Source organism: Phragmites australis, chromosome 11 (genome assembly GCF_958298935.1).
Source record: "Phragmites australis chromosome 11, lpPhrAust1.1, whole genome shotgun sequence".
Lineage (NCBI taxonomy): Eukaryota > Viridiplantae > Streptophyta > Magnoliopsida > Poales > Poaceae > Phragmites > Phragmites australis.
This window is the reverse complement of record NC_084931.1, coordinates 2859483-2874620: the sequence shown is the minus strand read 5'-3', so window position 1 is coordinate 2874620 and position 15138 is coordinate 2859483. Positions and strand designations below refer to the sequence as shown.

The following is a 15138-nucleotide window of genomic DNA, read 5'->3' as shown; positions in this document are numbered from 1 at the left end:
CCCCTTCTTACCGCGGCTGCTAGCATGGAGTTAGCCAGGGCTTTCCTTGAGCCTTGTCATGATCGCGCACTCAACGAAAGAGCTTTGCTGGATCGGACTTTCACCCATTGTCCAAGATTCCTCACTGTTAAACCCCCCCCCCCCCCGAAGTCCGAGCCATGTCTCAATCCCAGTGTGGCTGATCATCCGAAAAGACCAGCTAAGCATCATTGGCTTGGTCAGCCTTTACCTGACCAACTACGTAATACTACGTAGGCTCATCAAACAATGCTTTTGAGCTTTCTTCATGATTTGACCCGAACTATTTGGCAGATTCCCATGCACATACATGTATATGAACCTGGTACATACAACCATACATAGCAGAAGGAACCATGCATTCACGTAGTCACGTACATGAGCCGGCGTGATTACCAAAGGTAAAATAACGGCCGTTAATTTCAGATCTGGGCCAGTCCGTCACGATTCTTTCGCTTTTTTTTCTCCTCCTTTTGCTTTCTTCAGCGCTTTGTGCCTAAAGATAGTTGAAAGTGCATTTAGCCTTTATGTGCGGTTTTGGTAATTAATGATAATACCTATGGACTAACAATGGTGGTGAGTTTGTTAGTAGGTTGTTCCATAGGTAATGCATTGAGAGATATGCATGAGCTCTAGGTGTATGGGGAGATTGAAAATGCATCAATATGAATGGGCTCTTAGTGATTCTCATAAGGAGAAAGAAAAGCTCAAAAAGATTGGCAATAAACTTGAAGACTAAGTTACTTGTGGAGATCAAGTAACTAAAGGTATGATATTGTCAATAGAGTTTTATGGACTAACCCGTGTGTTATGTGCTTAAAAATAAGTAGGGTTAGGTTCTATATGAAGATTGACAATATGCATGAAGGCAAATAAGTTACGTGTAGAGATCAAGTAACTTAAGGTGCAAAAATTGTCAATTATGTTTTATGGACTAACCCACGTGTTTTGTGCTTAAGAGTGAGTTGGGGTTATGATCCATATGAAGGCATAAGTTGAATTGAAATCATATATGCCAAGAGTAAAGAACAAGAATATACTCTATATTTGATAAAGTTAATTCCTTGAAGATGTTGAATACAAAGTGGTTTTCTATGGCAAAACGGTGAAGAGCGAGTGAAGGCTTTGCGCCAATAGACCGTGTAAGGTCATGGAAAGTTATGAGTGATTCGCATCAATCATATAAAAAATCAAGAAGAGATGGAGTAAAAATTATACGAAAGTTAGCAACCCTCAAGGTTTGAATGAAAGAAGCGGTACTTGAAAGTTATTCAAATGCTCAAAGTGGTTCAAATAAGTTTTATCTTCGAATTTGAGTATAGGTATGCCGCATTATTAAGAGGAATGCAATGTAGAGCTAATTATCGTGTCTCAGTGCTCAAAGTGACCTCTTAGAACCAAAATTTGAGAGACATATTCACCCACGGACATTGGGAAATAGTCTAAGTTGTTCTGAGTCCGGAGTCTCCGGTATATACCAGATACTCTGGTACCTGGTGTTTTTGCCCGGAGTCTTCGAGTGAGACTCCGCCAGAGAGTCTCGGTTTTGATTTATTTTTAAAGTGTCGGAGTCTCCGGGGTATACCGGATACTTCGGTATCTGGAGAGGCCGGAGACTCCGCCAAGTCTCTAGGACTGTTTTCTGTGTGGCGTTTAAGTGCCACCCGGAGTCTCCGGTGTACAGTAACGGCTAGTTTTTGAAGGAAAACTATAAATACCCCCTCACCCCCATACTTTTGGGCTGCTGCAAGGGCATGAAAGAAACATCCTCTAGAGCCAAAAGAACTCCCTCCCACTCCAATCTAGTGTGTGATTTGAGAAGAAAAGTGAGTTGAGTTGAGAGATTGGAAGATTGGATGTAAGTGAGCTAAAATCTATTCTTGAGCACTCGAGTTCATCAACAAGAAGTTCATGAAGCATTTGTTACTCTTGAAGGTGAAGCCTCCTAACTGGCTAGGTGTTGCCTGGCGAGCTCCCGTGCTTGTGGTGAGCCGTGGGAAAGTTTGTGAAGGGTTCGATTTCACCTCCGTAAGGGAAGAAATCAAGAGTGGAAGTCAAGCTCAAATGTGACCGAACTTGGAGAGGAAAGGGGTTGAAAGAGAACCAACTCATTGGAGCTTTCTCAACGGAGACGTAGAATTCACGGTGGTGAATCTGAACTTCGGGAAATAAATCTTGTGTCTCCTCTCTTGTTCTCTTTCATTTGAGTTCTTGCTTAATATTTGTGCATTTTGCTCAATCTACTTGTTCATGTGTATTTAATTGTAGGTTCTCCGTAGATCTACTCGAAATCATCACTTGGAACACACGGCATCACTTGGTTTGAGCTAGAACTCTTTTAGCGTACTTTAAATCCAATTTCGAGCTCAGTTCTATACAGAACCCGAAGAATTCGGATTTATCCGGAGATTCCGGAACTGTACAACCCGGAGTACCCAGATCAACCCGGATACTCCGGTGAACAGTGTTTTCAGGATTTTTTAATTAATGTTTTCTTGCATATCTTTTGCTAGAATTGAATAATTTTTGTCACCTTAGGATTGTAACTTCCACACTTATTTAGGGTAATTGTGCACTAGTTGAGCCTAGCATATTTAAGTTTTTCACTTGTGAAAAATCTGTTAATTTATATTCTGCTGCAAGTTTAGGCCAACGACAAAAGAGGACGATTTTTTGTAAAAATAACTATTCACCCCCTCTGGGCGACATCATTGTCCTTTCAATAGTACTCCCTCTTTCCCAATTTACAAGGTGCATAAATTTTTCAATATCTTCCCAAATCAGAGGGCGTATCAAGCTTTAGGCACATAATGCAACCGTTTTTCGTTAATCAAAGCGCTTGTAATCAATGTTGCTGCTGCATGGTTGTCTACTAACCATAGGAATGGACTACTTGTTTCCTCGTTTGCTCGTTTGCATGCTAACCATTTGTATTAACTTACTTGTTTTCTTGTTTTCACGCTATCAGAGCCTTGTTTCCTCCCCTGTTCACCTGGGCGTCGCCATGGACGACTCGTTCGACAGTGGCCAGGACGGCCCTATGGGCAATCCACATTCTAATGGATGAGAAAAGAAGAGGAGAGAAAATAAGTGAAGATGCTCATGGAGAAGATATGGCAGAGCTATGTATAGGAAGACATGGCCATGATTTTGGCGCAAATTGCCTTGCAAATTCTGGGCGCATGGGTGCACGGGCACGCAGCCACTCTCATCTTGAGTGATGATTTCTAACCGGATGGATCATGATATCGTGAAAATTTTCATCTTTTAACCGAGCGCCAGAAGATATGAACAAGCCTGCTCCTGCACATATGGCCTATGGGCTCATCCCCATCCTGGACTTCCTAGATGCAACCACGTTGCGCGCGCGCGAGTCGCACACCTACGTGCTGAATTTGCACCCGTACCGCACCCTCCGGCTGCAGGAACGTGGGAGCGCGGGTGCTGAAATGGAAGTAGGTACATGGGAGCGCAAGTGAACGCGGGAGCGTGAGCGCGACGCTGCAGCGCGTGAAGCATAACTGTCGTGAGGGTGCGGGGAACATGCAGTGATGGACTCGAGAGCTTCGGCGTTTTAACTCAAGTGCCTTGGTCTCAGAGACAAGGTTTATGCGCCCTGTAAATTGGGAAGGAGGGAGTAGCTGTAGCGAAAATGGTCCTATTAGACCATGATTATTATTTTGGTGATTAATGATAATATAGTCATTGGGACTAACATATTTGTCAAGAATATATGTTAATAGGTCTCATGGATGCAATACATGAAGAAGCCACCAAAGTCGGGATAAAGTTTGGTTGAATTAAAAAAAAGTCTCAAGAGAAATGACTACACCGGATAGTCCGGTGCTTTAGATATTTGCACTCACCGGAGCATCTCTGTCAAAGGGGGACAGAGGCATGAAAGCCTCACCGGATAGTCCGGTGATGAGGCAAGGCAACACCAAACAATAAACAGTGCAAAGATAAAAAAAGAAGCAGAAGACCCCACCAGATAGTCCGGTGATTGATTTGAACACACCGGAGGAATGCACCGGAGCATTGTTGACAAAGGGGATAATGCAATGACCACACCGGATGGTCTGGTGATGAAGTGATGAGCACCGAGGAATACATCAGAGCAATTTACACAGAGAATATGTTGGCTCGGATGGCTAAGGTATACTCACCGGAAAGTCCGGTGATCAATCCGGTGTTCACAGAGGCTTGAGTGGGGTTCCAACGGCTAGTTTCTGAGGAAGTACTCACCGGATCATCCGGTATTAACAACTTTTCAGAGCCATTGGGTTAACGGCTAGTTGGCGGGTTTGCCCACACTCAGTTATTTGAGTGTGCTGGAGTCCTGAGAAGTTTATGTACACCTGAGAAGACATCCAAGCCACTAAAGTTCTTAAAGTGATCATCCGAGGCGATTAAGCACAATATTAGTGAGTGGTTAGTGCTTATAGGCTTAGAGAGTGAGTTTCTAGGTGATTGCTGCCTAGAAAGTGGATCAAGTAGTGATCCAAAAGTTTACCTCTTGGTACGTCGGCACCTTGGAGTCTTGGTGACTCGTTGGCAAGCTTGTTGACCCTTCGACTTGGTGTGGAGCGACAGCAAGACGATTGTGCAGGGACGCGGAGACCCTTGCCTTGTGGCTCAAGCTCCGAAATGATCACGACGACGATGAACCAAAAGAGAAGCTAGTTGTGAGATCTTGCCTTGGTGGTTTGGTGGCTCATCCGAGTGGAGGCCTTATCTTTGTGACTTGGTGGCTTAAAGACCGTGACCGGGTGTCGACTAGGAGCATATCCTTTGTGGAGCTCCAACGTAGACTAGGGGTGACATTTATGCCATCGATATCATGAGAAAAAATTCTTGTGCCGAGTTTACTCTCTCTACCTTATTTTATGCTTCCGCATTTACTTACTTGGAATTCACCTTCTTAGATAGGTTGCAAGCGTTTTGATCGGTAGAGTGGACACACTAGATAAACCTAGAGCATATTTAGATAGAATTTGATATAGATTTATCTTGTGTTATTTTTGAAGTCGAAATAGTTCTAAGTGTCCTAATTCATCCTTTTTAGGACGTCACCGATCCCTACAGTAGCAAATTATAGGGTGTGCGCAAGACTCGGTGCACGCGGTTACAAACCCGGAGCTCTGGCTGCATGCAGGGTTCACAAATTTTAATTTGTTGAAAACCGCTCGAAATTCACAGTTTTCGATGAATTTGATTCGCACCGTATTTTGGTCCAATTTAAATCCAAAATTAAAAAAAATCAAAAATTCGATAAAATTCATCCGGTTTCTACCGAATTCGTACCGATATTTGTGAATTTAAGAGAATTCACCGGCTGCCGCATTTCGGTGGCCGAACGAATTTGTGAACCCTGGCTGCATGCCATGTTGACATGACATCCCATTCTGATCGGTGTAATGACAACGTTCTTCCATAGATTTTTTTACAGATATACTCTGCAAAGAAGTGCTGATATGATGGTAGAGAGGTGTGTGTGGTGACTGGGAGAGCTAGAGGCTTAAGGAGAGAGATCGACCTTCGACGGTGCCGCTCTAGCGTTGGTCGGCCAGCAAGTCTTCACCACCCCCTTATCCCCTTTACCCACCTTCCAACCCCACTACAGTGTTGTGATCGGCCGGTCCGCTCTACCATGGCGCCACTCAATGCATCGCCAACGCAAAATCGTTCTCTATAGCCAGGTTCCTTCTTCAACGGGCCAATCCAACAGTTGTGTTCCTTACTGTCCATGGCCGGGAGAAAGCGAAAGCGCCCTGAGGAGCTCTACCATGGTCCTTGAGAACTTCTACGCACCGGTCTGCACCGACCTCTCACCAACTGCCTCGCCCGTGCTTCGCAGAACTACTCTTTGGATTTCGGTAACCTCACCCTCTGCTTCCCCTCCTTCTGTGTTTATCCTGGATGCCCTTTACTTCTGGTTGGGTTTGGGTGTCGATCACCTAAGAATCCTAGAGATTCAGGCTAGAGTCTTTCGCTCTCATGTCTCTTCCCCTAAGGTGGCGGCGTTCATCATCCCCCTCTCCGGCCTGCTCCACGACGTTGTCCTGTTCCGTTTTCAGCCCAACCAAGTCAAGGCGATCTTTTTTCGTTCAAAATTTGATCGAATTCGCGGCATTTCCCCTCTCCCCTTCCCTCTTCTGTCATGGGCCTGCGTCCTCCCATCTCCTTCCCTTCACACCTCTGTTTCCATCCTCTCCTCAAAAGCTAAAAGTAAGCCCGGTGTCTCCTTGCAAAAGGAGTTGGAGATCAATGAAACTGAGCTTGGCAATCCTGTTCCATTTATTGCGGATTCTAAATCGTCTGCCCCGTTAGACCTGGCCCTTATGGTCGTGCTCTTTACCTGTCTGTGACGGGCCCCTCTCGTCCGTTGTTTTGGGTTCTAACCCCCTGCATCGAGCGTACCCCGTCCCTCCTTTCCTTGCTCCGGACCAAAGGCTCCATAGCGCTACAGTTGAACGCGAGTCATACCATCCTGCTAGCTCCGCGCCAAGAACCGACCTCGCTTTCCTCTGACTCTCTGACCAGGGCCGTTATTTTCTAACATCTGCCCCAATGATGTCGTCCCTTCCTCCTCATCTCACTTCGTGATGGTCGGCCGCCTAATGATGTCGGGCAGGCAACTCTCTGGATCCTCTTAGTTGTTGTTGCCCCACCTTCTCCTAGATCTCCGTGCTTCGTCTTTGTGTGGTTCGGATGTTACCGGGGGTGGTACGACATCATGGTGCGTGACAACAATGGCGATGGTAGTTTATACCGTATCCATATGTAGCCCAGCAGGCCACACGGCTCTCGCGGTGTTTTTGTGGTGAACCTTCACTCGGCCTCCATTGGCATCCTCCATGAGATCACCACTATTGGGGAGCTGGCGGCTCCATTGCTCTCCACACAGATCCTGTGTCGCGCCCCAGGCCCTTTACCCGGTGCCCGTCTTCCACTTGCTCGGGCAGGAGCTCTGTACCTCGGCGGCGCTACTCCCGTTCTCGTGCCTGTCGTTGCTCCAGCTGTCATTCCCCCGACTGTTGACCCTGCGCCGGAAGAGATGGAGGCTCAAGGTGTGGATGCTCCGGTTGATGCCATGGCTGTGTTCGTCGGGAATGATGCTGCTCCGTCGGCCAACCCCCACCCCTGTGTCGCAATGCATGCCTGGCTGCAGCTGAGGATCCCTGCTTCGTGTCCATGGTTGAGAAGGTCGCGCTCCTAAAGAAGCGCAAGATGGAAGGCGCCGGAGGGCGCTCAAGGTGAAGTTTGAGAAATTAAAAGGGTAATCATGGAGTTAAAAGTTGATGTAACTTAAATTTAGAGTTTTGCGCTTAAACATTTGAAGTGTTATATAACAGCATTTTCAATGACAGATCTAGAACAAAAATGACCGAGTATCTTAGACTAGGTTGTTAGAGTTCAGATGTCCCACTTGCTTGGCTAGTGCGTGTCACATGTGCTGATATACGATGAGTCACTGAAAAAACGAAAATTTAACCGATTCCTATGCACCATGTGGACACAAGTGGATCCACCGCTGGGTATTTCACGTGAGCTTTTAAGCTCATCCGAAGGGATGAAAGAAAGACCAGTTTGCTGTAGTGATAGATGGCTAATGGAAATCCCTACTCCTACTCCTAGGACTAAATCACTGCATGATCCAGAGACCAGAGTCAGAGCCAGGCCTGAACATTGCAGAACCAGATAGAAGAAACGTTCGATGAGCCAAGCACCGCCACCAAGCTTCGACCCCATGAGGACACTGGAGATATTGCACCGCTGGGAAGCCATCGACGGTTTGCGCCACAGTGCTACCGCCACCATCCACCGGACCCGCCGCTGGTAGTCGCCACCAGACTTGTCACTGGCATGGACTCTCTGCCATTTCCAGTACAGTGAATATAGTTCTTCAAACATCCCCCCTTGCAAGACAGTTCCATAGCAGCATCACCACATCCATTATTGATCACCACTCAAGTTCAGTTATAACCGAACACTTGTTCAGAAGGGGGCCAAAAAAGGCTATAACATATGTGAACACCTACAGATTACAAATTTACAGATGAGCAAAACCAAACACCAGGCCTGTATTACACGATTGGCGCAAGGCACACACGTTCGTGGCACATAATTTACACTGCTCTTGAGCTGTAGAGGCTAGGGGAAGAATAAGCATATAGTTTAGCCTGACATGCACTAACACTGGTCTTGAGCTGGAGAGTCTGGGAAAGCTGGAGCATAATTTAGCTACAAATAAACATATGCACTACTACCCCTCTTCCCTAGCTATGGACACTTGGGTACAGGTACAAATCGGTCAAGGACTGTGTTTTTCAACCACCTCGTCGAGCGGGTCTGTTTGACACGGTCCGCGAAAAGATGGTGCCTGCATAAACATCAGTGAGGAAGAATATTGATTGATCTACGGAGGAAAAGTAATGGAGAAGAATGCATGCTTCAATGGTCTGAAACAATTTTTGCGCACCTCTGATACTCCAGCTTCTGAATGATTATACCATTTAGTACAAGCTCTGAGCTGAAAGCGCTGGCACCTATTGGGTCCTCATTCACATTAGCTGGCTGCCAGATTCTTAGATGAAAGTAGCATGCGAAGTACCATGTATGATGTAAGTAATTCTCACCTCTCTCAAGCAGCGGTGCGCAAGTTTGGTAGTCTTCTTCACATGAGATAACCAGTAGGTCATCAGGTACTTCCTTTTCCCTCATTATGGATCTTCCTACCCTCTCTAGTGGCTGTACAAAACATAAAGAAAAAAATAGGCATGCAGCACGGACATTAATCATTGAGATGAAATCCCATTTGATGAATCACATGTGAAAACAACGTACAAGTCTCCCACATCCCAACAAACTTCAGACTTCAAAGACATGGATGGATGATTACATACATTTTGTTTCATTACAAGAACGAACTTGGATTAGATAACCCTTCCCATATTGTGCACTTATTGTATCATTGAGAATGACAGTTAAACATTACAACGCTGAAAACATAAAACAAGATAAAACAAAAGGAAAGAAAAGTAACCAACAAAGGTTGCTGTTGAATGTTATAACCTTAGAAACATAAGCTGTAATTCGAAGAAACAAAATGTAGGCATTCCACACATTTGATGTGAACATAAAATTCAAGCTTTGGACCCATCAGTTTGATATGTGTTACAAAACCAACAATCCAGTTTCATTGTACAAATGACGAAAGTGTAAGGTGTAACAACAATTGCCTACTCAACACTTGTAGATTTATTACCAAGGATCTTACTGCATTGGTTTATCCACATATAAGGGATCCTTCGCAACGGGTTAAGTACATTGAGGCACAAAAACTTTATTTTTAAGTACCAGGTTGTGCAGTCATCAGAAACTAGATACAAAGGTAAACCAGGAAGCATGATGCAAAATGCAAATAAGTTTGTAAGACCAGAATGCCTACTTAATAAAAGTTATTTCTAACAGTGCTATCAAACATTCTTGCCCTGTAGCTTTGGTTTTATTTGGTCCATAGTTGTTTTGTAGCCTTGTCAGGTTTGTAACCTTGCGGGCTTACATGTTGTAAAATGTAAACTCCAATCTCTTTTCCCTCTTTCATGAATGGCAGCTTATAACTCATTCACAGCAATATTTTCTAGTGCCATTGTTGCTGTGGATATATATATCCAACCTTATAACTCATCCAGTCATTGTTAACATGTAATTTAAAAACAAACAACAGCTTAAAGTATTTGGAAAAGAAAAATATAGTAATCACCTGCCCAGATGATGCTTTAACCAAGCTAGTCACCACTTCTCGACTTGGCTTCACATTCAATGTCACAAAGACTCTTTTTCCCTGAAAGTGTTTTTCTAGTAAAGCATTAAAAGTTGATCTAGGGCAGACAGAAACGAAACAGAATTGCACAATTCACTGTACCAGCAGAAGAGGATGCTTGCAAGCTGAGGCTAGTGATATAGGCATGCTGAAACCTAACTCCTTTTCCTTTTTGGCATCCCTCAGAATGTACTTCCTCTCATCAATAAAACAGCCTGCTTGTCCACAATTTTCGAGCCACATTGATGTAACTACTGGCTTGCCAAGAGTTATTGATTCGAGCATATTCCTTGTGCGGAAAAAATTATCTGCGACAAAGTGTGTTGCATCTGACATAGAAAATGCTTCACAAACTCCCAAGCGTACCAAGATCTGCAACACAGTTTATCATAAATATACCTCGTTCGAAATGATTACTGATTAGAATGTACAGAATAGAAATATAGTTACCTTCCTCTGACGCTTGATCACATTCTCATCCAAATGGTGGCTGAATAAAATACTGAAACTGGCCATATCTTTCCTTCTTCTAGAATCTTTTCGTTGTTGATTTGATAGCGCTTTTTCAGGATCTAATTTCAGTAGTTCTCTGGCAACTGAAGGTTTTGACAAGCTTCTGTTTGAGGCATTTGATGGATTCACAGGACTGAAAGTAGGTGACAATTCATTAACCACTTTTGAAGGTGTTTTCAGGGAACTATTCTGAATTTGAGCGTTGCTTTTTGGTGATTTGCTTGTATCCTCAACATGGTAGGATTCCTTCAGCCGCTGTCCAGAGCTACTGATATCAGGACTTTTGTTGTCAACTCTTGCAGGAGAATTGAGTATAGAAGAAGCAGCCAATGACTTTCCTATAATACTGGACAGCATAGAAGTTGATCTTCCATTGGAAGGTTCCCTCTTTGCATACTTTAGCAGATCAGAAACGCTCCTGATGAAAATCCGCCTTTTCTTGGGTGATATTGGCCCTTCTGGTGGTATTTCATGATTTGTGGCAGTTAAGATAACTGCTGTAGCCTTTGACTGTATCATTGTTGTGGGTGTTCTTCTCTGTTTAGGGTGTGATGGGGGATCTCTGCATGCAACATCATTTGTTGGTTCACCTCTGCGTGGTTCGAGGTTCTGAACAGTATTTACACTGGTATGTTGTAAGCTTCCATCTATGGATTGCTGAAGATCCTGAACATTATTTGCAAAGGTATGCTCTGTGCTTTCTTTTTCAAAATAACTCAAACTAGATTTGGTTGTTCTCTCACTAATCATCAGTTTCTCAGGGCCATTTGTAATATGATTATTTTGCACTTCTCCAATAGTGGAGCTGTCACCTGTTAATTTCTTGCCTCTTCTCATGTGCTTATTAGAACATAACTCAGTATATTCACAAAGGTTATTCTTACCACAATGTCTAGTGCGGTGAGCAACAGGTGTACCATGGTACTTAATTTCATCAAGAGACATCTCTGAAACTTTGCTCTTCTCTGGTACAGACTTTGTCTGCTTACGTTTTCTTTTCCCTGTAAGTTCTGAATTTTCTTGCATCTTCAATCCTCCATGTCTTTCTTTATTAGGCTTGGTGTTCAACTCAGTTACTTTTCTTCTTTTAGAACGTGTTGTGACACCTTCCTGGATGCTGCTAGTTCTCTTTTGAGGAGGACCACTCTTTGAATGAGTTTTAACTATTTTAGACTCCTCATCTCTCATATCTTTATCCAACAGAGGTTGACCTTTATCTGACAAAGTTTTAGCAGGTGAACATTGCGCCAGTGCCTCCATAGCTTCAACAGCCATTTGAGTATCTGGACCAACATCAGGCAAAGCTACATCAGCCTTTTCCTGTTGTCCTTCCAAAGATTTGGTATTTGATAGATCATCTAAGTCCTTCAAAAGGTTTTTCTTAGTCCTGTTTCCAGAAGCCCGCTTACTCTTTACATCACTTTTGAGTAGTCTTGAATCTGACAAAGGAAGAGTTTCAAACCTCCTACATAGTTTGGAATTTATTTTGTTCTTGGATTCCCCTATTTTATTTACTCCCTGTGCAATTTTCGTGGAACACTTCTTTGCCCTGAGAGAATGACTATTTGGTTTTCCTCTACCAGCTGATTTCTGCAACAGGATATCTTTGTTTTTACTGAAAAACTCACCTCCTCCATCATCTTCACGGCTATCCACCCATTCAAATATTTCTGCCTTCCCAGTGGAACTTCTACTTCGTTCAACCTTCTCAGCCAATAGTAAAGTCCCTCTCTTACTTGAAACGGGTGGCTTTGCTGTTTCCAATTTATTTGGTGTTGTCTCTTGAGATGATAATCCACCATTGACTGAGATCAACCTATCCACAACTTCAAAAGCATTTGCTTGTGACAGATCACCAGGCTCCTGTGATCCAATATAGCTTAATCCAGCAAAAGCTCTGCTGTTTCTTTCACCCTCATCACCTGCCGTATCAGCAAAAAGCTTTTTTGCTGTTGAGCACCTATCTCTGCTTTTAATTCCATCTTTATCATGGTTCTGCACATAACGATGGGAGTCATTCTCAATCCCGCAATGTGGGAAGCCACTAAAGGAGGTGCTACAGGAAGCAGAGTTGGCTGCAATTTTCGGCAGGAGATGTTTTCCATTGGTCGAGGCCTTCTGCTTCCCTTGATGCACACTGTTCACAGTACTTTCATTACGTGTTTCAGCAAGTCCACATGTTCGTACTGATGCCACACGAACAGAAGTCAATTTCATCTGAAGGTGTCCTAGATGTTATACATGTTGACATGAAACATAAATTAGGTTTCAATGTATGCCAGATTAAGTCTGAGAAACTAAGGGTTGTGTAGCATTTTTTTTAGTAAGGGTTGTACAAATAGAGGAAGGAATTTGCAATTTTTCATGATGTGATAATTGAAGATACATAACATTTTTACCATTTGACAATATTATTTCCCTGATACAGAGTAAAAAAATGCATAGGTAAGAGGTAAATACTGCAATTGGCTACCACAATGAAGATGTAAAGCTAAATCACTTCTTTTTTCAGGGAAAACCAAACGACGCAGAAAAAATGTAATGAAACTCAACAGAAGTACATCTAACTACATTTTGTAACTGTCCAATGTGCAACCAAATATATTTCTGTTATCTGGCAAAACTATGATAGAAAAGTGCTGAGATTTTATAATATCAAACAGAACAAGTGGTCTCTAGAACACATCTCTCAACGGTAAACCACTAAAAACTATAGAGTGCTTGCTGTAAGGCACCACATTGTAAACTTTCTAGAATGATATCTGATGAATTTTTACAGTTAAAACAGAAACATCGTTATGATATGTGACTAAAGATAGGAATAGTAGCATACTCAGTAATTGCTAACTAACCTCTGTCACCCTCTTCATCTGTTGAAGCATCAGAATCTACCAAACTCTTGTTATCACCATGCTTCTCAACCCCGCCATTCACACCCTCAATACTGCCCTCCATTTCCGACCTCACATCCCTCTCATCATCTGACAGACCCTCATTGTCACTTAGCACTAGAGTGTCCTCGCTCAACTCATCGCAGCCTATCTCTTCATCAGAGTCTTCAACCAACTGGGTCTTGCCCCACTCGCCGACATCCACTTCATCACCTCCCACTTCATCACCTCCGTTTACTCTCCCCTCCTCATCATCAGATTCCTCAACCAATTGGGTCTCCAACATGTTGTCAACACTGCCGTTCGCTCCCTCCACCACACATTCTTCAATCAATTGGGTTGTAGTCCAATCACCAGCATTTTCTTCCGTGCCACCAGCATCATCATCTTCCCCACGTTCCACCTCCAACTGTGTCTTCACTTGCTCACCATCATCACCTCCATCCTCCTCGCCACTCTCCACCAACTGCGTCTCCACCCAATCGCCAGCCACACCCTGTTCCTCATTTTCCTCCTCCACCCCATCTACTAACTGGGTCTCAGCCTCGTCCAGCGGCTGTGTCTCGCCGTAAAACGCGCCGTCATCGCCCTCGCTCTGCATTGCGTCACTGTCGCTCACCGGAGACCCTAACCGCAATGAACATTCGCAAACCAAAGTCAGCGCCTTTAGACAAACCGCTCAAAACAACAAATCCAAGAAACAAGCCGCACTCACCTAACGTAGGCGTCCCGCTGTCCAGCGCCTGGTTCTCCCCGCCGCCGCCGTTGCCGGCACCGCCGGCCATCACCGCAGTGTTTAACGCGGGGTGGGGTTTTAATTTAAACCCCCAAATGTTTGGAAAGTAAACCGCACCGGCACAAGATTGATCCTTTGCGCCGGAGAAGAACCGAATCGAAGTAAGGATGGACGGATTGATTGGATTGGATTAGTAGGGCAACACATGACGCACAAATCCACAAAGAACTGAACGGAGAGGAAGAAAGACTCGGATTTGATTTATGGGTGTCACGCCAAAGAAACGACCCCCTGGAACAAAACGAACACCAGAAGCAGTGGGGGGCGGGGAAGAGGAGGACGAGGAGGGAGGGCGACGCCACTCGACAGAAGGGGTCCCCCCGGTGGGAGGAGGCCTGATTTGTCGTGTGCGAGTTCGCCGGCGGCGAGGTCGCCGACGATGCGGGCCCGCGCAACAGATCGTGGCGGCGGGAAAAGAGGGGAGAGGGAGCGCGCGCGGGGGATAGGAACGGAAACCCAAACCCTCGAGCGAGTCCCCTCAACTTTTGCCGTTGCCGTTCGTCGGTCCGTGGTTTCCCAGAAAAAAAAAAAAAAAAAAAACCGGCGGGTCCGGATGGGTATGCGTGGACCCGTCTTGGTAGCAAAATCGGGCCGTCACCCGCCAGGTTTCCGTGGTCGTGTTCCTTTTCTGATTAGAATTTCGATCACTCAACAACATATTTGTTTTTTTTTATATTTCGAAAATAAAAAATATAAAAGTAGCGTCTGTTTGAAAAACTTGCAAAAATAGGCGCCGAAAAGGCGATAGGTTTAAAATAAAAAAATGCATTGTTCTCTTGCTCTCAAAATTCAAAACACAATTAAAATTATCATAAAAAATTCTAAAATTTTTTGGTAGTGCATAGGATACTATAATATAGCTTAAAAAAATTTCAGACTGTGTATAATAAAATTTATCTTTGTTTTCTTATTATACAGATCATATTTGGAGTTGAAGTTTTTTTAAATTAGATTATAGGATCTTCTACACCATATTTTCTTTTTAGAATTGTACATGACTATTTCAATAATATTTTGAATTTTAAGAGTATTGGAATGTTGTATTTTTATTTTTATTTTTATGTATCACCCGTTGTAAGGGTGACAATTTTATT

At 43.9% G+C, this 15138-nt stretch overlaps 1 protein-coding gene and 1 long non-coding RNA gene across 2 annotated transcripts; one reads left to right on the top strand and one right to left on the bottom strand.

The window, feature by feature from the left end:
• Positions 1-5545: 5545 nt before the first annotated feature.
• Positions 5546-11240, top strand: LOC133884295 (uncharacterized). Its single transcript, XR_009903053.1, has 2 exons — positions 5546-5894; positions 10660-11240. It is a non-coding gene; the product is annotated as an uncharacterized LOC133884295 (long non-coding RNA).
• On the bottom strand, positions 7975-14527 carry LOC133884294 (uncharacterized). Its single transcript, XM_062323651.1, has 8 exons — positions 13964-14527; positions 13210-13875; positions 10295-12585; positions 9947-10216; positions 9785-9865; positions 8658-8769; positions 8501-8567; positions 7975-8401 (listed from the first exon to the last, which is right to left on the bottom strand). Exons 1-8 carry the CDS (start codon positions 14031-14033, stop codon positions 8302-8304), a joined length of 3657 nt encoding a protein of 1218 aa, XP_062179635.1. The 5' UTR covers positions 14034-14527; the 3' UTR covers positions 7975-8301.
• Between the last annotated feature and the right edge of the window lie 611 nt (positions 14528-15138).

Coding starts and splice junctions, on each gene's coding strand:
- LOC133884294 (XM_062323651.1), bottom strand. CDS start 14,033: ATGGCCGGCGGTGCCGGCAACGGCGGCGGCGGGGAGAACCAGGCGCTG. Junction 12,586..13,209: donor AGATGAAGAGGGTGACAGAG/GTTAGTTAGCAA, acceptor TATAACATCTAG/GACACCTTCAGATGAAATTG. Junction 8,402..8,500: donor CAGAAGCTGGAGTATCAGAG/GTGCGCAAAAAT, acceptor ATGTTTATGCAG/GCACCATCTTTTCGCGGACC.